This window comes from Leptidea sinapis, chromosome 34, assembly GCF_905404315.1.
Source record: "Leptidea sinapis chromosome 34, ilLepSina1.1, whole genome shotgun sequence".
Classification (NCBI taxonomy): domain Eukaryota; kingdom Metazoa; phylum Arthropoda; class Insecta; order Lepidoptera; family Pieridae; genus Leptidea; species Leptidea sinapis.
In genome coordinates, this window is record NC_066298.1 from 3,213,709 (window position 1) to 3,237,173 (window position 23,465).

The 23,465-nt window shown below is 39.9% G+C and overlaps 3 protein-coding genes across 4 annotated transcripts; 2 read left to right on the top strand and 1 right to left on the bottom strand.

The window, feature by feature from the left end:
* The first annotated feature begins 2,329 nt into the window (after window positions 1-2,329).
* On the top strand, window positions 2,330-3,493 carry LOC126974837 (uncharacterized). The gene is made up of 2 exons (XM_050822505.1): window positions 2,330-2,662; window positions 3,167-3,493. The coding sequence occupies exons 1-2, from the start codon at window positions 2,519-2,521 to the stop codon at window positions 3,491-3,493; spliced, it is 471 nt and encodes a 156-aa protein (XP_050678462.1). The 5' UTR covers window positions 2,330-2,518.
* A 12,098-nt stretch (window positions 3,494-15,591) lies between these two features.
* Window positions 15,592-19,756, top strand: LOC126975002 (uncharacterized). Its single transcript, XM_050822790.1, has 5 exons — window positions 15,592-15,776; window positions 16,177-16,316; window positions 17,164-17,337; window positions 18,460-18,614; window positions 19,623-19,756. The coding sequence occupies exons 1-5, from the start codon at window positions 15,680-15,682 to the stop codon at window positions 19,669-19,671; spliced, it is 615 nt and encodes a 204-aa protein (XP_050678747.1). The 5' UTR covers window positions 15,592-15,679; the 3' UTR covers window positions 19,672-19,756.
* Window positions 19,600-23,250, bottom strand: LOC126974928 (transmembrane protein 201 homolog). Of its 2 annotated transcripts, XM_050822673.1 has the most exons (5): window positions 22,971-23,240; window positions 22,768-22,885; window positions 21,923-22,113; window positions 21,116-21,722; window positions 19,600-21,038 (listed from the first exon to the last, which is right to left on the bottom strand). In XM_050822673.1, the coding sequence occupies exons 1-5, from the start codon at window positions 23,060-23,062 to the stop codon at window positions 19,992-19,994; spliced, it is 2,055 nt and encodes a 684-aa protein (XP_050678630.1). In that variant the 5' UTR covers window positions 23,063-23,240; the 3' UTR covers window positions 19,600-19,991. The 2 variants fall into 2 exon arrangements, with proteins under 2 accessions (XP_050678630.1, XP_050678631.1); XM_050822674.1 differs by lacking the exon at window positions 19,600-21,038 and having other exon boundaries at window positions 21,086-21,722; window positions 22,971-23,250.
* Window positions 23,251-23,465: the final 215 nt, after the last annotated feature.

The window sequence follows — 23,465 nt, forward strand, 5'->3', positions numbered from 1 at the left end:
TCTAGTAAGAAACTACAACGAGTCAACAGTATTAAGGACCTAGGTATAACCCTTGATTCTCAATTAAACTTTAATCTTCATATCGACAACATTTCCTCTAAGGCTTATAAGCAATTAGGAATGGTATTACGTCTGTCAAAACCATTTAGGCAACCAAATACACTCAATATTCTTTACTACGCTTTCATCCGCAGTATCCTCGAGTTTGCTTGCGTTATTTGGAACCCTCAGTACGAGGTTCATATTTTAGAGACTGAGCGTTTGGCGATTAAATAAAACAACTGCTTGACTGTGAGGAATATGTGGAAGATATGATTTATTAAAAAGTTACACGATATATATACAAAATCCTTAAAACTAGTTACCCAATTACAATCGTTACTTAAAAAATATTTACAAGTTCAGAAAATACACACCAATACTAGAGCTTACATTTTAACCAACAGTAAAACGTTTCATTCAATAAGATTTGAGAATAATATTATGTGTTCTATCACGCTCTAAAACTAATGCTATCGCAGTTTGTGTAAACTCGCGTCGAACCTCGATCATACGATGTCAATGAGCATTCCGCACCTACGCTATTGCTCATTGATTAAAATTGCATGAATAGCGATCGACACCCGAGCAGCATTCGGAACCGTACGATAATTATCGTACACATACGATAATTTTGTGCCTACGTACGATGTACGATAGCATATTATTATCGTACGCAGATTGTACGATAATTTCTATCATGATGCAAAATTTGAGAATTTATATTATTTCACTCATGCGTTGATAGTCTTAATCGCAGTAGCATGATTTTATTTTGTCCAATAAAATCTTGGGAAAATACCGGGAAATACAAGTTCTCTATTCCTATTGGTCCTTACGATCCGCTCTACTAAGTTTCACCACTGCCGATACTGTAACTTTATCCAGCGCCTGCTGTACACGCTTTCTTATTGGTTAGTATAGCATCTACCAATGCGAACAAGAGAATATAAGTTCGATATTTCGATTATGTTCACATTTCATATGTATCGTATATTTAGTGTAAAGTTGGCAGTTATTTCGTTATATTATTATGATTATATGTCTGTATTCGCTCTGACAAACGGAATTATTCAAATTAAGTGAAGAAAGAAGTAATTTTCTAGAGCAGCAAAATTTTGATTACACACTCGGAGTGATTGTTATCATTGGCAAGTAGGTATATTTATCAAATACATTTTTTCAGTGGCTGTATATTTTCTGTAACTTACTAACCTATTAATTATTTTTTATCTGTGCAATGAAGAATGAGTTCTACATGCAAAGTAGATAGTACGAGCAGTCAACTGACTGAATCAGACTTGGATATCACACCTCCCAGAAAAATAACCAAGATCAACAAGCATCGCCAGCAAAAATTCAGAGACGCCTAGCTTAAAAATAATGATTACAAGGAATGGCTTAGTAAAGTGCCTGACGACCAGTACAAAGCTAAATGCCGTACATGCAATGTAATAATTAATGCAGAGTTGACTGTGATAAAAAATTACATGACATCGAAAACTCATCTTCGAAAGCCTTTAGCATCTCAACAGTCAATTTCTACTTTTATAAAAAAAACTGACGAAATCAGCACGAAAGCCAAAGCAACTTAAGCACTTGAATTAAAGTTATGTGGTTTTCTAGCCGAACATAATATATCCTTCACCAATTTAGATCATTTGACAACACTATTGAAAAGTTCTGTGCCAGACTCTGAAATTGTTAAGAACATGCAGATGAAATCGTCGAAAGGAACTGCGATAGTAAAAAATGTCATTGCTGAGGCCGGAGAAGGATATCTGCAAAAAAAATTGCAGATCAGTCGGTTCAGTGTTTTAATTGACGAATCAACCGATATTGGAGGCATACAAACGATGTGCATCATTTGTGAGGTAAAAAATAATAATCATATTTCACTGCTTTTACGGATAATAATTATCTATTATGTGTTTTTATATTTTAAATTTTGTAAAACAGGTTTTTTGACGCTGAAGAGGGTCGAGTGGTCAGCAAGTTTTGGGATCTCTGTCAAATTTTCGAGCAAGATTCGGAGGTGGAGAGTGCTACAGCAGCATATTTGTTCGGACTAGTAATGAAGTCCTTGGAAGATTACGAGATTCCATTAGAGAACATCATTGGATTCGCGTCGGATGGAGCCAGTACAATGATGGGAAAAGATAACTCGGTAGCTTCAAGATTTTTCGAAAAATGCCCTGGCATTTACATTTTCAAGTGTATATGCCACTCATTGCATCTTTGTGCCAGCAATGCATGTAAAAAATTACCAAGAAGTTGTGAAGATCTGGCTCGTAATGTCTATGGTGAATTTAAAAACAGCGCTAAACGACAACACTTGTTCAAAAAGTTCCAAACATTTTTAGACATTGATGTTCACAAAATTCTCCGCCCAGCACAAACGCGTTGGTTATCTTTAAAAGCGGTCGTTTCGAGGATAATTGAACAGTGGCCTGCACTCGAATTATACTTTAGAGACCAAATGCTAACTATTCGATTAAAATCTGTTGAACTGATTGTACAGGCTCTCAACAATCCGATCATCAAACTATTTTATCTTTTTCTGGACTTTATACTACCTAAATTTACTAAACTAAATGAACTCTTTCAGTCATCGTCGGTAGTTGTTACAAGCCTCCATGATAAAATGTGTAAAAGCTATCAAGAAATTGTAGAAATGTACATGTTGAGAGATTATATTTATCGGACCAATTTAAGTGAACTAGACCCATGCAATGAGTCGCATCGTTTACGTCCGGAAAATATGTACTTCGGAGTTGAAGTCAGAAAAATGCTAGAACAGGTCGAAATTCGCAATAATGAAAAATTAAAATCAGATTTCGCAACGACTTGTACCGATTTTCTAATTGAAGGTTGTAAAGAAATTAAAAAGCGCTTTGATTTTTCAGATCCTGTTTTAAAATTAGTCTCGTATCTGAATCCGTCGAAAGCAATGTTGAGAAAGACCAGAGATATTGTCCCCAGTTTGCTGCCCTTGATGAAGGCTTTGCCTCGTATTGCATCAAGTGATCAACATCAAATAATCGAAGACGAGTGGCGTCAATTACCGTCTTTCGAGCTCCCGGCAGGTATTGATGTTAATGATCCGGTCGATATTTTTTGGGCAAAGCTGTTGGAATGTGAAGAAGGAGATCAAGGAATGACTTTTAAAAACCTTTCAAAATTTGTGCTCGAAACAATTTCACTTCCACACTCGAATGCTGACAGTGAACGCATATTCAGCAAAATTAACTTGATTAAAACTAAGGTTCGCAATAAAATGACAAATTCGACGGTAAACGGCGTGCTATTAGCTAAACAACGAGTTAGAGGTAAAGAAAACGATTGCACAACGTATGATCCATCACAGAGTGAATACAGTCGGATGAACAAAGCGTTACTGTACAAAAAAAATTACTACAGAAAGCACTGCCAAAACGGTTCAAGATTTATATAGTGACGCGGATGTAGAGGAATTTAATAATATTTTAATGCCAAACGATTTCTAAGTGATAACACAAATAATTAATCTTTATGAATACCTTAATTATATTAAATTATTTTTAAAAACTATATTAAAATATAAAAATTATATTTTCTGTTTTTATGAATATAAGTGTATATTGATATATAAAAGAAATTCTTTCATTTTTTATTTCACTACCCATTCATATCCATTTATTCTTTATAAATACAAAATTTTGGCGTGTTTCATACCCAACTTGCATGGGAACAGTGAAATTTTGTCTGAGTGAATTTTAAGCTTGGCCTTGGCGCGTTTATTGAACTTAAAGTGGAAAGGGAATCAGTTCAGGTCTGTACCACGTGTAAAACATTTGGGTTTCAGTGTTCTGTTGATTTGACAGCGGTGGTTTAAAAAAGATAAAATATAGAGTACTCGCATGGATATCAATATTACAATTTATATGATTTATTTATCTATAATAGACATTATCCTAAAAAATACAATAATTTCGATCCATGTACGATAATTTTACGCCCCTGGTACGATAGTCAGTCCACTTCAAGTTGCTAACGCTGCGCCCGAGTCCCGACGCGTCATTCGTCAGTCGAGTCCGCTCGGCCTTGCTGTGCGGTTGTGTAACGCGGAGCATATGACTGATCACGTGAGTATGTCTGCGATCGTCGAGAGAAAGTACGCTACTTGATACTTCACTGAGATGACTACTGGTGATCTGTATGATTCTATGAGTTGATGTACAGCATTATGAAATGGTTCTTATCAGAGCTAATATTACGTTATATAAAATAATATGTTCTTGTCAGAGCTAATATTACGTTATATAAAATAAAATGTTCTTGTCAGAACGAATCTTTCGGCATACGCTTACTACAGTTATTATGCACGATTACTATTTCTACGATCTATAATGCTACGTTACAAGTTAGGTATTAGACATTTGTGTTAATTGATATTATTGGTTGTAGGTACAGCTACAGAAGTCCCCTTCAAGTGAAACGCACCGGCAACTTGATGAGTCGGCCTGTCCTTGACATTTTGATAGGCTGGGACGTCAAGTTGTTCGTAGGGTCCGGTAACGTGGTATTTTGGGTATTGGTGGTATGTTTGTTAGGTATGGTATCGGTAAGGTTTTCCGTAACTTGTACAGGTAAAGGTAATGAATATAATGTATTGTTTTCTTCAGTTTCATTTAATAAATATGCAGGTTTTAAACGGTCGATCGATATGTTTGTTTGTCGACCTGGTAACTGAATGGTATAAACTTTACCGCTTAGTTTGATAACACGGTACGGTCCTTCATATGGTGTTTGTAATGGTGGTTTTACTGAATCTATTCTAATAAACACATGACTGCATGTATGTAAGTCTTGATGAACAAATATGTGTTTGTTGTTACGATGTGAAGTAGGTGAGTGTGGATTATTAGCTGCGATATGGGTACGTAACTTATCAACGTAGATATGATCCAATGAGGTAGATGATGTTTGTGTGTTTATGTCGAAGAAATCACTTGGTAGACGAAGGTTATAGCCGTATGTTAGTTCGGCGGCGCTAACGCCTGTGTCCGATCGTAGAACTGCGCGCAGGCCTAATAATACGGTTGGTAGTTCATTGACCCATGCACAGGTGTTCGTTAACCTTGAACGAAGGGCTGTCTTTAAGCAACGATGAAAGCGTTCTACCTTTCCGTTACTCTTTGGGTTATAGCTAGTACTTCGTATCCGTTTAACTCCCATAGTTTTCATGAGGTTGGTAAACAGAGAGCTTTCGAATTGTCGACCTTGATCGCTTGTTAGTGTCGCTGGGCATCCAAATCTTGAGATCCAGTGATTATATATGATATCTGCAATTGTCTCGGCTGTAATATTGTCGCTAGGGATTGCCTCAGGCCAACCAGTATGTCTGTCGATCATTGTTATCAGATAACGATGTCCTTGAGCAGAGGTAGGTAGAGGTCCAACAATATCTATGTGTATATGCTGAAAACGATCGCTTGCGTCAAAACATTGAATTTTGCTGACTGTGTGGCGTTGTATTTTACTTTTCTGACAATTTATACAAGTTTTACTCCACTTCCCGATGTCGATATTCATTGATGGCCAAAAGAATTTTTGAGATATTAATTTACGTGATGTTCGTATTCCTGGGTGAGTAATATTATGTACACTATTAAAAATTTGTTTGCGGAATTCTGTAGGTATGTAAAGACGTATATGACTTGTTGATGTTTCGCAATACAATTCTAGGTTCGTGTTAGGTACATTTATTTTCTTGAAGGTTAAGTTTGGTTGTTGAATGAGTTGTGTTATGCTGCTGTCTCTCTCTTGTGCGATTGATAATTCGCTGTAGTCGATCGTAGGTGACACTGTTATTGTTTCTATTCGACTTAATGCGTCGGCAATAATATTGTTTTTTCCACTGATGTGTCGAATATCGGTTGTGAATTCACTGATGAATAATAATTGGCGCGTTCGGCGTGGCGTTTCGTTTGCAGTATGTGTTTTATTCATAGCGAATGTGAGGGGTTTGTGGTCTGTGAATATTATTAATTCACGTCCTTCAAACATCTTACGGAAATGTTTCACTGACTTATAGACGGCTGAGAGTTCTCTGTCATACGCTGAGTATTTCTTCTCCGCCTCTGAGAATTTCTTTGAGAAGTAACCGAGTGGTTGCCAATTATTTTCGATGTATTGTTGTAGGACTGCACCTACTGCATTGTCAGACGCATCGCAGAATATTGTGATGGGTGAGCGAGTAAGGTAGCTTTGGATATACTATTCTTGCACTCTTCGAATGATTGTGATGCTTCGTCGGTCCATTCAATTATTGTTTTATCACGTTTCTTGACATGGTGTAGGTAAGCGTTTAGCGGAGCTTGTATTGATGCGGCATTCGGTAGGTATGTGGTCACGATAGAAATTTAACATGCCTAGAAATCGTCTTAAACCTTCTATAGTTTTCGGTTTTGAATATTCGGTAATGGCTTTAATCTTCTCTTCTGGTGGCTGTATACCGTTTTTTAATACGATGTATCCAAGAAATTTGACTTCCGTTTGGCCTAAGTTACACTTCGCGGGGTTGATAGTGATACCGTTTTCTTCCAATCTTCTAAGAACTGTTCTTAGGTGATCGCGATGCTCAGTCTCGTTTGCTGAGGCTATGAATGGGAAAACGTAGTCTAATCCACGGAGCACTTCGTGAATAAATTGCTGAAATGTTTGTCCCGCATTTTTCAGACCAGGACACATGCGAGGAAATTCGAATAAACCCATTGGTGTGATGATAGCTGTCTTCTCTATGTCCTGTTCCCTAGTCTTCAATTGTTGGTAAGCGCGGTTGAGGTCGATTGTAGAGAATATTGTTTTGCCAGACAGATGATGGGTGAAGTCCTTGACTCTCGGCACTGGATAACGATCGGGTTTGGTTATGCTGTTCAATCGTCTATAATCACCACATACCCTTATATCTCCATTCTTTTTAGGTACTATATGGAGTGGTGAAGACCATGGACTTTTACTCGGTCTGCAGAGTCCTTGTTGCATCATGTTTTCGAACTCTTCTTCGCTATTTCATAACGATGAGGTGGAATGGGACGAGCACGGCAATGTAATGGAGGTCCTTGTGTTTCTATATAATGTTCCACGTTAATTTTTGGCGATAATTGCATCGATGTTAATCTCGTGGTACCGGGGAATTCGGCGAGTATCGCGTGGTACGGGACTGTATATCGATACTTCGTATTGTGGGTGAGGTCGTTGACACTATTGGCGCGTTGATTTTAAGACTTGTGACGGCATCAATTAATCTTCGATTTTTTAAGTCTACGATAAGTTGATGGTGGTTGAGAAAATCGGCACCTAATATTGGTTTCGTTACGTCAGCTACAATAAACTTCCACTTGTATGGTCGACGGAGGTTGAGATCGAGTTCTAATGTTTTCTCACCATATGTTGAAATTGTTGTGTTATTTGCAGCGTACAATTTAAATGGTAGAGGCGTTGCTTTCAGGCCTATTTTTCTTGGTAGGACGGATATATTAGCACCGGTATCTACTAAAAATGACATCTTTGTTTTCTTGTCTGTGACAAAAAGGCGGTATGAAGTGTGAAGGACGCCGGGTTCCGCCGCAGCTAACGTCCGTTCTAGTTTACCGATGGCTCTTTCTTGAAGCTGCAGGGCGTAGTACAACGTCGTGCTTCACTACCAAATCGGCGATGGTAATAACAGTAAAGTGTTGGTGAGCTATTGAGTGTGCGGGAACGGTGTTGTGACGAAGTTCTATTGCGAGATGACGAGCGAAATCGGTGGCGATGATAGTGTTGAGATGGCCTTGACTTGAGTTCGGCGACTTCTAGTGATAGTTTTCGTATCTCGTTAATAAGGAATTGTGTGTGATCTACCTGATTTGACGTCGATGATTCTGGACCTGATGCTGGTGGCTGGCTGGAGACGGCTGGTGGCTGGCTGGAGAAGGCTGGTGTCTGGCTGGAGACGGCTGGTGGCTGGCTGGAGACGGCTGCTACCTCCTGGATTTGCTCCATCATCGTGTCAGCAAGCAACGCTAGTTCCTCCAGCGTGGACTTCGCGCTGAATGACTCGCTGACGGCGAGCACGGAGCGGACGTGGGCTGGCAGCAGCTTACTCCACATCATGTGGAGGGTGGAGTCGATAACCTTGTCCCTTGCAAGGTTACGCATGCGTCGCAGTAGCTGTGAAGGCTTCTGGTCTCCAAGCTCCATCTCGGCGAGAAGCTTCTGGAACTTTCGGCTGTCGGATTCTTCATACACCGATATGAGACGTTCCTTGATTGCTGAATATTGTTTGTCTCTCGGTATGTTAAATAGGATGTCGGAGATTTGTTCGATGTCAGCCTTTTCTAATTGGACGAGCACCATCTGTGTCAGCTGGGCTTGACTCCTCTTGAGATCATCGGTGGCGGCTTCAAAGCTGTGATACCACAATCGCCCGCAATTTTCCCGCCAAAATGGTGGTATGCGCATCGACAGTGAAATGGTGGAGATTTCTGTCGCGGTTGGCGCTGGGAGTGGCTGAGCCTGGTTTGTGTCTTCCATTTCTTCGTCGGGTTGATATTCCTCGAGCAGAGATTCGTCGAACAGGAATTCGTCGTTTCGGCGAGCTGGTGAAGCTGTTCTTCGATGTGTAGCCGGGCAGAGGTTCGGTGTATTCTGTTCTGTCTTCCTTCCGTCGGCGTTCTTGTTCGGGCTTCCTTCCGTCGGTGTTCTTGTTCGGGTTCCTTCCGTCGGCGTTCTTGTTCGGGTTCCTTCCGTCGGTGTTCTTGTTCGGGTTCCTTCCGTCGGTGTTCTTGTTCGGGTTCCTACCGTCGGTGTTCTTGTTCGGGTTCCTTCCGTCGGTGTTCTTGTTCGGGTTCCTTCCGTCGGTGTTCTTGTTCGGGGTCACCACTTTAGAGACTGAGCGTTTGGCGATTAAATAAAACAACTGCTTGACTGTGAGGAATATGTGGAAGATATATGGAAGATATGATATATTAATTTTTTTTTTGCGCCCAAGCAAGGGAATGGGCTACCCTCCGGAATAACGACGGGAGGGAGGTAGTGAATGCTCAAGCCTAAGTCTGCGTTGGTTATGTGGGACTCACGTGAAAACCTAGGTGCCTACCCACTAAACACCACCTGCAGTTGGCTTTGGGCAGGTGCCCTCTAAGCCTACATCGAAGGCGACCTTCTCTTGGGGAGAGAGAGGCGCAAGCGGCACTCCCTATGGAGTTTCGACTGGGATAATGCACAGAAGGTGCTATCTAATTGGGACTAGTGACATCAGAAGGATGATCACAAACTAGAGGTGAATCTAAATGCGTCTGATTACCCCGGATGCCAAGAGGCGTTCCAGGTCAGACGAGAGTTTGTTAGGGGGATCGGAGAGGGCGTGTCTGGGCCTCCTGACTTGATAACGTGAAGGAGGGGGGGGCGGTATAATCCACTGCCTCCTTGATCAGGGGATTTGGGTGATTGTCTGAGGACTTAAAGAAAGTTTCAAACAAGCACTTTAGGTGTTGTTGGATGGTGGGGAGCTCTAAGTCCCGGTGAAGGTCTGCGTTTCTGACGCACCAGTGGGGATTGGCAGCCTTACGGCAGAAAATGGATTGGACTGTTTGGAGTTTATCTATAATATTGGGTTTCGCATGAGCGAAAACTGGAGCGGCGTAAGTCATAACCGGTCGAATGCAAACCTTGAAGATTGTTCGCTTGTTCCTAAAAGACATTTTACTGTGCCTACCTAACATACTGTTTAGGCGGTACAGATAGAAGCGGGCGGTTCCGGTCACCTTCTGGACGTGAGGCCTGAAGGTGAGTTGGGAGTCGAGGGTCACACCCAAGTACTTGGCTGTGGACCTGAAGGGGATAGGGGAGCCTAATAGATGAATGGGTCGATCCCGGCAGAAGCGTCTGCGCTTAAAATCAAAACGGACTGTGGAACTTTTATCCGGGTTGACCTCAATACGCCATTTCCTAAACCAGACACCTAGCTCATTAACTGAGCGTTGGAGCCTGGAGAGGACTGAAGATATCTGTTGGGACTGGACGCAGAGAGCGGTATCGTCAGCGAAGAGAGAGAGTTGGACTCCATTTCTAGGGATGGGAATATCGTTGGTATTCGATATGTATAGAAGTGGTGAGAGCACTGAGCCCTGTGGTACCCCAGCCGTGAGCAGGCGAGGGGAGGAGAGGACACCTTCGTGTCTGAAACGAAAGGTACGTTTGTGAAAAGAAGCCACTATGCGGACTAATCGGGATGGGAGGCCTAGAGCGTGGAGTTTATATATTAGGCCTTCGTGCCAGACTTTGTCAAAACCCTTGGCGACGTCGAAGAAGACAGCGATTGTCTTCTTACGTTTGGGATAGAACCCGCTGTAGATGTACTCTACAATGCGGTGGACTTGTTGAGGACAAGAGTGTTTAGCACGAAAGCCGAATTGTTGATGTATTATTAAGGGAGGACCTTCCGTTGGAAAGAGATGCTTTCTCATACGGAACAGAATAACCCGTTCAAAGACTTTCCCCATAGCCTTGAGGAGGCTGATGGGGCGATGGTTGGAGGGGATATTGAGGGGTTTCCCTGGTTTAGGAATCCCTATAACTATGGTCTCTTTCCAAGCGGTTGGAAAGAAGCAGTGGTCGAGGCAGGCGTTGAAGAGGAGGACAAGAAAGAAGATCACCTGCTCGGGGAAGTGTTTGAGCGCCAGGTTGGAAATACCGTCGGCTCCTGGAGCTTTGCGTGGTTTTAATCCACGGATGATGGATTTAACCTCCTCTACAGTAGTTGGAATGGGATCGTCGGTGAGAGGCATTGAGTTCAGACGGCTGACTTCATTCTCCACCGACGCTACGTGGAGGGGTTCAAAAGAAGAAGTGCTGGGTGAGCATTGTGAAGCAATGCTTTCAGCAAAACACTCCGCTTTATCCCTGTCCCTCGAAAGCTGTACTACCGTCGGGCCGTATCAAAGGCGGAGTGTGGAATATTGCGTCAGTACGAAGGGCTTTCGCTACTTTGTAATACGCCTGGTGTGATGGGGAAATGTTCTCCATGAGTGAATCCCAATTGGAATTCCTCAATTCGGAGAGACGTAACCTAACTTGGCTCTGGAGGAAGTTAGCGCGTGACCTATAGTTGGGCGTTGGGTACTTGGCGGCTCTTCTGAGAGCTGCATTATTGGCTCTAATGAGGTTCATGACATCAAGCGGGAGCTTATGGTTGTTAACCTTAACCACCCACTCGTTGTCATGTAGAGCGGACTGCACTGTTTGGGTAAGTGCTTTTACCGTGATGTCAATCTTATCCGGACTATCGAAATAGTTGGACGAGATTGCATATGGTGAACTGGGGGCATCAAAAGTTGATGCATGAGACTCCCTATAACTCTCTCAGTTGGTGAGGGTTTTAGGGTGAGTGGTGGTAGGGGTGGGGGCAGGGGGCCCGAGCTTGGGGAGACTGGACGATGGTCGGAGCCCAGGTCATCGAGTGGTTCGATCGCCCTTAAATTAAGAGCGACACCCTTGACCAAGGCGATGTCTAAAATATCGGGAGAGTGTGCTACGTTATCCGGGTAGTGTGTTGGAGAGGAGGACGTCTAAGTCCATAGACCTAATTAGACAGCGGATCTTGATGCCATTCCCGTTTGTGGATAGGCACTTCCAGTCAGTGTGTTTGGAGTTGAAATCTCCAAACAAGATGACTGAGTCACCTAGTGAGAGAAGAGTCTCAAGGTCGCTCTGGAGAGGGATCTTGAGAGTAGGGAGGTAGATTGAGGCTATGATCAGAGACGGATGTCCTGACATGCCCAACTGACAAACGGTTGCTTCCATGTTGGTAAGCACTGGAGTAGCGATTTGCGAGCAATGAAGGGATCTCTTGTAGTAAATGGCTGTGCCTCCGCCACGATGGTCGTCGGCTCTGCCATTTTGTACAAGAGAGTAGGAAGGGATCGATAATCTCTTTGAAGCGTCGGGTTTAAGGAATGTTTCTTGGATAAGCAATAGGTCGATGACCTTATTGCGAACAAATTCCTTAATCTCTGGGAGTTTGGTGCGCAGGCCGCGCGTATTTAATGAGACAAGTGATACGCCCTGAGGCTTCACTCGACCCATGTTCTGTGATGAAGCGTTACGCGATTGGCACATTAGTACATAGAATTCAGCAAGTCTTGGTGCTCTATCATCGCAATAAGGCGCTCATGTGGAGACCTAGCTGTTTTGAATTTGTTGGCTAGAATGATGAATTCTTTAATGTCGAATTCTCCATTCGTCAAGAAACTCAGGGGGTTATGCACTCCTGAGTCTGGTTGAGGAGGTGTTGCCCATCTGCGGCCACTCGGGGTGACTTGCACGAGGCGGGAATTGACATTAGATGTCTGGGAGACCCCTTGCTTGTCTCCAAGAAGTGGAGAGTAAAGGCCCGGTTGTCCTGTTCCTCTGTTGAGGAAAGTTCGCGCCAGTGGCCGGAGGTGGCCCTGGTTTTGAAGACTGCTTCTTAGCAGTCTTCGTTGTTGAGGGACGAGGGGCGCGGGGACATCCGCGGTAGTTCGCGGGATGTCCTTCCTGCCCACAAAGGACGCAAGCGGGAGGAGTCTCCGCATCGCGGGTGCGTTTGCACTCCTTGGTTGTGTGAGGCTCTAGGCACTTGACGCACCTAGGCGGGGCTGAGCAGTTTGCAGCTGCGTGGCCATAAAGCTGGCAGTCTGTGTGGAGCTTCTACTCGGATGTTTGAGAGCCCACATACGATGAGCTCTCTCTTGAAAATTTCCCTCGACTCGGGGACATTGGTTAGGATAACCAGAGCCAGAGGGTATTTCTTGCCGGATCGGCTGTACATTTTGTGTACAGCCTCGGCCTTGAACCCTTGCATGGTCAGGTCCTCCAGGATGACCTCACTGGGGAGCTCATAAGGGACGCCACGTAGAATGGATTTCACTTTGCGCTCTTCCGGGAGCGCATAAGTGTGGTATGCGACACTCTTAAGAGTGAGGAGGCGAGTGAGGACTCGGAAGTCCTCCGTAGTCGGGACGACTACGCGGATAGCTTCACCCGTGTTGGTAGCTCGGGTGTATTGCACCTTTTTGTCGGCGCAGAGCTGTGCAACATAAGTCCACAACAAGATGAAGATAGGCGGTGGGGGCTTATTTGCGTGCAGCGCGTGGCTGGCTTCATAGATGAGGTGATAGAGACCTCGGGCAAGCTAATGTCGAGAGACATTAGAGGGACAGGGGTTGGGGCGGAGAGTACGTTATCCGTGGAGGTGGCTGAGCGCTTGGACTGGCGCTTCTTCCTGGATTGAACCAGTTGGAAATTTTCTCCAGAGGGACGTCGGGAGGTGTTGACAATGGAGCCAGTGACAGTTCCGTTGTCAGAGTCCTCAGAGGAGGACTGGACTGGCCGCTTTCGGCCGCAGGAGGCGGAGTCGGAGAACTCCATGTCCTCGGAAGTAGTTTTGTGAGCGGAGGGCTCATCGGGGGACGCGGGGGAGTCAGCAAGGGGCCGACTTGGAGTGTTGAATACGGAGGAGAGGCTATCGACTAGTGACTGATCGAAATGGAGATTTGTGGCTTTAAGCAAAGCCACAATCTGGACTACAACGGCGTTGACATGGTCCGCTGATGGAGCCATGCTGATGAAGCCTCCCCGCCGAGGGCAGGGAGCAACGGGGGTTGGAAGTGACGCGGCTATCCCTAATGGTTATAGCCGCGAACCGCCACCCTTGGGAAAACCCAAGTGCAATGGGATCGGGTCGTCCGGTTTCTCTCAGGTCAGGAGGCCTGAGAAACGCACCGGGTAAATGTTAGCCGAGTTAGTTGTCACCGTTAGGTATCCTTCAGCTCAACCGCGATGACACGCAACTCACTTACTACAATAAAAATTGCTGTAAACAAGCTGCGGGCCGGAACGAATTCGACGTAACCAGTCGAACTTGGCGTAGTATACCTCGTACCACACGTAGCGGAGCTGCGTAGCGTAGCACTGGGCGTAGCTTGGCGGCGAAGCGGGGCGTGAGCACAGGCGCGTGTAGTAGTCTGCTCGGCGCGGGGGCCGAGACAAGAATGATTTATTAAAAAGTTACGCGATATATATACAAAATCCTTAAAACTAGTTACGCAATTACAATCGTTACTTAAAAAATATTTACAAGTTCAGAAAATACACACAATACTAGAGCTTACATTTCAACCAACAGTAAAACGTTTCATTCAATAAGATTTGAGAATAATATTATGTGTTCTATCACCCTCTAAAACTAATGCTATCGCAGTTTGTGTAAACTCGCGTCGAACCTCGATCATACGATGTCAATGAGCATTCCGCACCTACGCTATTGCTCATTGATTAAAATTGCATGAATAGCGATCGACGCCCGAGTCCCGACGCGTCATTCGTCAGTCGAGTCCGCTCGGCCTTGCTGTGCGGTTGTGTAACGCGGAGCATATGACTGATCACGTGAGTATGTCTGCGATCGTCGAGAGAAAGTACGCTGCTTGAAACTTCACTGAGATGACTACTGGTGATCTGTATGATTCTATGAGTTGATGTACAGCATTATGAAATGGTTCTTATCAGAGCTAATATTACGTTATATAAAATAAAATGTTCTTGTCAGAGCTAATTACGTTATATAAAATAAAATGTTCTTGTCAGAACGAATCTTTCGGCATACGCTTATTACAGTTATTATGCACGATTACTATTTCTACGATCTATAATGCTACGTTACAAGTTAGGTATTAGACATTTGTGTTAATTGATATTATTGGTTGTAGGTACAGCTACAATATCGCTCGTATTGAAGGTATACAAAATAAGTTCTTAAGATCATTGGAATACCGGACTGGGCATATTTTTATCGATTATGCCACTGCGTTACAAAGGCACAGAATATCCCCAGTAATTAACAGATGAAATTATGTCGATCAAATTTTTCTATTTAAAATTATTAACAGTAAGCTTGACTCAGCATCCTTGTTAAATCTAATTAAATTTATAACACCGCGAATCTCCTCTCGTTCTAAGATTACATTTTATGTATCACCTTATAAAAGCAATTATGCAGGAAATACATTTGTGAGGCGCTCTTGTAATTTGTACAATAAACATCTTACTGAAATTGATATATTTTCATTAAATATACAAAAATATAAGAAAATAGTAGGTGATATTATACTCAATTTAAAAAATTAAAACTCTTAATAATAAAATCGTTGTTGTTATGTCCTGTTCTTAACTATACTCTTATAACTGTTTAAATTTTCGTTTTGTACATTGTAATTTTGTAGTTTTTACTTTTAGTTTAAAATATCTACTTATGTTGTTTGTTGTTTTTTGTTTTGCATTATTGTCCATTGTAAACATAATTAGTAATTAATTTATGGAATTGTTTTGTCTTCTAGCATATGTATATTTGTAACTCACTATTGTAAAAGACTGTTTTGTTCCTGAATAAATAAATAAATAATAAAACCTCTTCAATACTTATATCATAGTTAGCCCTTCAATACTGTCATCAATTATTACATTTCAATGTCAGATTTACTTCTAAGCCACGCTCAATGTATAGTTTGTACGTTGATTTTAAAATTACTGTGACTTCCTTTTCTCTCTATCTTTAAAGATAAATCGTTTTTTTTTTTATAAAATGTCCCTAAGCACCAGAGCGCCGTCACCAACTCGAGCTGATGCGATTGCCAAATCTTTGAAATGTGGTCCAGTATTTTGTACCGGGGTTTTGTTAGGTAAACATTTAAAACCATTTTATTTGTAAATACAGCTATCAACTTTTTAATAATTTCTTTATGAGATTACTAGATGTCTGGCTGTCTGTTTTTTGTACATTATTAGAGGATCACCTGATCATAGGTTGCAGGAAAGTTTTCTAATAAGTAAATGCCCAGTGGCCAAGTATTAATTTTACTTGGGCAGTTAGGAATGCGTAGGCACTGATTGTTATATACAAGAACAAAGACTTCGAAATCGTTATAGTAGTTTTCTTAGATACCTACATATAGCTAGCATAATGTATCTAAGTAAGTATAGCAGTATAACGGTCTTTAAATATTTTTTATAATGTTGCTCGTTACCTAGACACCTACCCATATATATGTATATTTCTAGTACTTTATCATTTTTAAACAGGTAACTGGGTCGAAGACAGAATAGAGTGTCCGAAAGGAGGCACTCTATACTTTCCACCTAAAGGAGAAATAGACTATGAGAAACTCAAACCTGAATCGAGACAACCAGAATTTAGAATTAACAAATTAAATGGCTTGCAGGTTTGAAACGTAATCTACTTAAACTTACAAAGTCTTGAAGACGTACATAATTTTTCTTTGTTCTCTAATACAGGTAGTTAACGAAACTAATAAGTAGGTACGTTCTTTCTTGTATATTCGTGCATATACCTATAAAATAATTTACCTACTATAAATTAGGTTAAATGAACCGCATATCAATTTGCCATACTGTCATCTATATACCTACCTAAGTAATTTGTTTAGATAGACATTAGAACATAAACTAAACGCACTAATATGAACGCACTAGCTATGGTGTATTACAAAAGATGTATCATACATCAGATGTATTTCAATCCTGCGGACACAGGGCTCGAGGATATATGTAGGTATATTGTTACCTAAAAATGACAGCGACAACTGCTCCTCTCGGTAGATACCTAACCTAAATATTTTTTAAAGGAAGAAGAGGACAAATGAGCATACGGGTTACCTGATGTTAAGTGATCATACCTACCCATATTCTCTGGCAACAACAGAGGAATCACACGCCCTTAAGGAAGGTGAACGCGCATTTTTTGAAGGTCTCGGAAACACCGCGCAAGGATACTCATTCCACAGCTTGGTTGTACATGGGAGAAAGTTCCTTAAAAATCGCACTATGGAGGAACGCTACACATCCAGAATTTGGGGATGATATGCTAATTTGTAGCGTGTCTTGCGAAGGTGGAATTTAGCGGCACGAATCAGGTGAAACCACTCTTCGGAACACTCCCCATAAATGCGGTGGAAGACCCACAATGCAGCGACGTCTCTACGCAACGTGATCTAGCCGGTCACAGGTACTTAACCTAACTAATTGGTTCATGCACATAATTTGGTTCAGGGCAACGTCCACTCGATATATCGGCACGATAGTCACGATGGGTGTGGAAACTTCGCGACGACAACAGACTTGGTGTACAACCATTTACCCAAGCCGCTGTGTGGTCCGATTCAACGATATTACAAGAGATGTGCTCACCAGTTTTATCCTCAACCCGATCTGATGAAATGCTTTGTAGGTTTTCTTTATTATTTATCTACTGTAACTTTGTGCTGGGAGTAGGATTGTAATATGTATTATTAATATCTAACTTAAAATCAACCAATCTAGCTACGACTCACACAAAAAGAATACTTTTCCGAAAGATGCTCAGACCTCCCTGTCAAAGTCCTATTAATGGACTTGAACTTATTGCGCAGCAAACTTTTCTTTTTATGAATGCATTTCTTTACGATGTTTCTTCAACTAGTTGTTGCTTTTTATCCTCTTTCCTTTATCAGGCCAAGGCTAGTATTTATTGGGATTTCATGTATTTTTCAGTCAAACACATTTTTGGTTTTATTAATCTGTGCTATTTAAAACAATTCTTGAAGGCAAATAAATAGTTTCCTTTGAATCCATCCATACAATTTAAGGTGATTAGTAAGGGCTATATCATTAGTAATTATTAAAAATGACACTGAGTTTTGCCATGGAGGGTGATTAACAGAAAAGTACTTAATTAGCAAACAATCTAGTAGTTCCGTAGCTGCCAAGCTATCAATACATCAAACCCAACTATAACACCATTTTTTTTTTGTTTTGATCACCCAAACAAGTGAGCTACAAGCAGTGAATCCCTAGTCCCTACTACTAACGAGTTCTCATAATATGTAGATAATGTGCCTAATATGAATGAAATAAAAACGTAATTACAATGAAACTAAAAGAGCACTTCTTTAGAGATATAGGTATTTTTAAATATCATATTCCAATATTACATAAACCATTAACGTCGAAGAAGGAATAAAGTAGTGAAGTCGGGCTTTTAGTATTTATAACATAAAGATTGAACTTCGTAGGGTGGAGCCAGAGGCGCGTTCGCTCTAGGTTCCAGGTAGCAAGGGGTGCTAAAAAGCCAAAAAAAAACCCGCCAACGAATGTTTTTAGTGTTCCGAAAAATATGACTTAGCAATTTCCAAGCAGGGTGCAGGACAGCTTGTCTGCTCTCGACGAAAACTGCGTTCAGGAAATTAAGCATAGCAGTACGGTATACAATCTCGCTCTACCCTTATAAAGGGCTAGAGCCGGTGCAAGGAAATATAATAATAAAACAATCGCTCGACAGATAGGACTAAGTCTATTAAATTCAAACAGGGTAATGTTACCGAGTGGGGTTTACAAAAATACCTGGAACACGAGTGGAAATGTACCGATGTTTCCGACTATTCGTCATCCCTCTACGAAGATACATATACACCCCCGAAGCCGCACCAATATTTGCAACTTTCGGAACGTAAAGCGCGAAATTCGTAAGTACTTACATAATAATATGTGCAATACCTACTTAATAATGTCGCATAAAAATAGAATAAGCCTTCGTAATTTATATTATATTCTCTCACCCGAAAAGTGTCAAAACTTAATATTTACTTAGTGTTAACTAAGCGTTATGACAACTTCCTACTTATTTCAAGTGAAAAACATATCTCCAATTGAGCATGAGCATTTAATATTGTCTAGGTCAAAGATATTGATATCTGATCTTATCTAGTACATGATAACGTCAAGATGTACTTCCAACAAATTAATTGCTACAGTCAAAATATGTGGGCTGTGGAGCTTTGCACAGGATGCCGGCTAAATTATGGGTACCACATCGGCGCCTATTTCTCCCGTGAAGTAGTAATGTGTAAGCATTACTGTGTTTCGGTCTGAAGGGCGCCGTAGCTAGTGAAATTACTGGGCAAATGAGACTTAACATCTTGTCTCAAGGTGATGAGCGCAGTTGTAGTGCCGGTCAGAATTTTTGGGGGTTTCAAGAATCCTGAGCGGCACTGCATTGTAATGGGCATGGCGTATCAATTACCATCAACTGAACGTCCTGCTCGTCATGTCCCATATTTTCATAAAAAAAAAGAAATAAGATGATATTGAATTTAGAAAGTAGTTACGTATAATCCCCGGGATGAATCTTTATCGCGCATATTTTTAACTTCTGAGTAAAGATTATGCGGGGGACGCGCAAATGTATAGAAGTCATTCGCTCAAGTCCATGCTAAGGCCTTAAAATACAAGTAACATATTATGTGAAGTATTATTGTATAGTTTCTAGAATTAAGATTTATTACTAAGTTATTTAATTTTTTCATAATTAAAATGCTGAATGTACCTATTTAGAATAACCAACCTAGAATTAGTATGAAAGTGCAAATTAATTGTTAATGTTAAGTTGAGTTATTGTTGGTACATCTTAAATAAATAAGTAAAATATTTGAGAAATAATACGAACTAAAAATTTGTTCACTTCTTTATTACAGGAGCTTCACAAAAACATTTCGTTTTAAGATGACGAAACCAAAACAATGATAACATCAAGAATCATTTTCTTTACTTCTAAAAATTATTAGTCTTTACATATCACATTTTGTTCAAAAGGACAGTGACGTCCATATAAAAATTGTAATAAATAATTCTTCATGCTTTCATATAGCCAACACCTGGCAACCAACACGAGATCAGCATGTTTCACTTACAACCTAACTTAACATATGAACACTTACCCTAATGAATGATAATTTAACATTTCTTAATTTAATGGCAGTCAATGGACTTAAAAAAACACATTCTTAGAAAGAAAAATGGAAAACATTGTTAGTGAAGGGGTCAAAGTGACTAGTGATTGAGCGTTAGCTAGACGTGAAAGAATTGTCAGAAGGCAATTTGATCAGTCCGGACCTGCCAGGAGATTTGAACATATCATGCTGCGAGTAAACATTTTGGGAGACAAATGTCTGCTGAGCCAAGCGAGGCTGTGGTATCCTCACATGGTTATTATACTGCATTTGAGGAAATACTGGAGGTTGCAGTGGTGTGAAGCCTTGCATGGAAGGCTGGATTGGTTTCTGGGGATAATTCATAATATTGCAGTTCTGAAATCTATCCAGCACTGTTTTATCTGTGTCCCTACAAATGGACTCCTCCCGTGAAGGGGGCTGTGAGAACATATTTCTATAGTTTTGACTTGATGTCTGGGACTCGAAACCTGAGCTTTGACTTGAAGAACGGCTACCATTCACAGGAAATATATTTCGTTCACCATCAGTGCCCCAATAACCTCCTGCAACCCATGATGTACTGTAGCCCAGTTTACTTGGAGATATGAGAGGTCTATTACGATTAACTGGCATAGGAGTTACAAAATTAGGAGATGCTGTAAATTTACGTAAGGCGAAAACAGGATTTATTTTTGAAGACTTCTTTTTTGGGCTACTTATACATAATGAGCCTATACTTTCATCTAGATCTGAATCTGAGTCATCTTTTACCAAATTCTGATATTTATTGAATGATGTTTGAAGGTATGCTGGTCTGGCAAATACTGATTCAGATATAGAAGGGCTTTTGGTAACCATGCTATTAATACTGAATGAAGAATTGTGTTTGGGCTTGCTCCATAAAATGTCACTACGAGGGGTAAATGATCTACCATTAACATAACTGTTATTTAAATGGTTAAAACTCTCGCTAGATGAGCTACTGTGGTTATATAATCCAAATTGACTTAATGAGACATCATTGTCAGTTTCATAAGAAACATCGTCACTGTGCTGCATTGTTACTGAACCATTAGCAAAGTTCTTATTTTTCTTTGGTGTGCTTACTTTCCGTACAGTGGTAGCAGCTTCATTTTCCATTCTTCTATACAAAAGGAACAATGCCAGTATAATAAACTCCTGCAAAGAAAATTTAAATATAAGAAATATTGTTTTAATTTGATTGATCAGAAGTCATAATATTTAAATATACTTACTTTAACAGAGGTAACTAATAAAGGATTTGCATGGGTGACCCCATGTATCATTGAAGTTACCACAAATACCATCCACATTAAGTCAATGAAGAGGGAAAAATTATTTTTTTTTAAATTACAAATATGTCCTATAATTTGCAGGCTTGCAGCAAAGCCTCCTAAAGCTTTTTGTGTCCAATCTAAAATGTCAGCATTTATGCTTATCAATTCTATGTTTAATTTACTACTTATATCATGTAGATAGTCCTCTAAGAACGGGAATGTCATAAATGTCTTCATCTTAACTATTGAAAAAATTCTTTCTAATATATTGTACAAAATATTTTTAATATTATACATGGTCTTGTATAAATTCTTGTGTTTCATTAAACTATCATGTAGTTCAACTGTCACCAGTACTAAAAGTATGCCAGTGAATATCTTAGATATATTATTGATAATCTTCTGTATAGTTCTCTTTCGTTTGTCCTTTTTAACATTCTTCTTCTCAGGTGTTCTTGTCTCAAGTAATTTGGAACCAAGTAAAGATTCTTTTTCTTTGTGCAATTTTACTTGTAGAACCTTTTTACATGGACTACATAATTTGTATGCTTTTTCTAATTGTGCTCTGAAAATCAAGGTATGAATCAAAATAATTATTACTAAAAAAAGAAAACAAAATAACTAATTAAGTTATATATTGAATTGATTATAATATAAAAAATTCATAATACATACAACAGTTCTCATACTTAATTTTTACTAAGTATATACATTAAAAGAGCACACATAAAACAAGTTTATTTAGCAAAATAATATTGTGCTTACTTGTACGATCCAATTTCTTGATCAAAATTATTCTCACTCATAGGAATAAAATTGGCCATTTGTGTGACCTTTAACTGCTGATTGATGTTGCACATCTTGCACAGCCCATTTTTAGGTGGACTTCTTTGAAATACATTTGCTATCTTAGTGTACTCGTTATTTGTTATTAATACTTTGTTATAATCACCATCCTGGAAAATATATCTTTAAATAAATAAACACATTCACTATTGGTTATTACATTATTCACTGCTATCTCTCAACTTGGGACAAATTTAATCTAACTAGAAGCGTAAAATACATTATAATAGTATGCTAGTTATATAGTACAAGTAGTTAGTAGTAGCTAGTTATAGTTAACATAATAACAGTGTTAATTTTGACAAAAAAAAAGACTTGTTATCATGGTTGATAGTAAGCTCATGAATATTCAACAAATCATTTGACATACTTGTAATTAGTCTTATCACTATGGGAAAGTAAAAGTAACACAAATATTAGTAAAGCAATAATAAAATATAATATCAGCATTCATTTTCAGCATCAAGATCTATAATAACCAACCTCTAGAAGCATCATTTGACACCCTCTACATAATAACAATAAACAACCAATTTCTTATCAACTTTACATTCATATATTTAAATAAGAATAAAAATAAAACGGTGATTAAGAAGTTGTCTCAAAGATGTAATTAGAATGATAAGTTTTAATAATTAAAATTATCCAACACTATATATAAATTACTAAAATAATAGATTTACATACAGATCGTGTATTTTACTTTTTGCCATTTAATTAATAATTATAGGCTAGAACAAGACAGATGAAAGAAATAGTATTACCTTAGTGAAACCATTGTATTGTTCGCAGCCAGGACATGTCCAACAATTTCGGTTGATAAATTTGATCCAAAAATTGGAATTACAGAACCAACAATTTACACGCCATGGCAATGCCGTTCTATAAAAGATATAAATTAAGAAACTGATATAATACTCGCTTAATTGAGGCGGGAAATATTTATAACCTCTACCGTTTCACTTACCGCAGATTGTACAGAAATTTTATCACCATCAAAGTACACAGCACGGATGTAATGGAAATAAGCGCCCATTCCATTTTGTTGTGATATTTCATTATAGTAAAGTTTATCCTGGTTTAATTATAATAATTCATAGTTCCCTAACCTAAAAATTAGAAAATCACCAATCCCATATTATCCCACCCACTGTGACACTTTTTTCATTTGTCAAATAATATACGGTTTTGGTTGCGCACGGCTTGTTCCGCGTCCGAAATAACTCACAGGCACAGTCAAAAAAAAAATCAAGCCCCTGCCACAGATGTAAAAACCCCAAAATAAAGGTGCTCATTCGTACCTTAGAACAACACTACAGAAGTAGCTTCGGTGACTTCATTACAAATAGAAAGGACAAGCAATATACAACTTATGTTGAGATAGAATGAGACAAAGCTATCAATCTTGCACAATGTCAACTGTGCGACAAACAGTACAAGAGCTGTCATGGCGGTTGGCGAT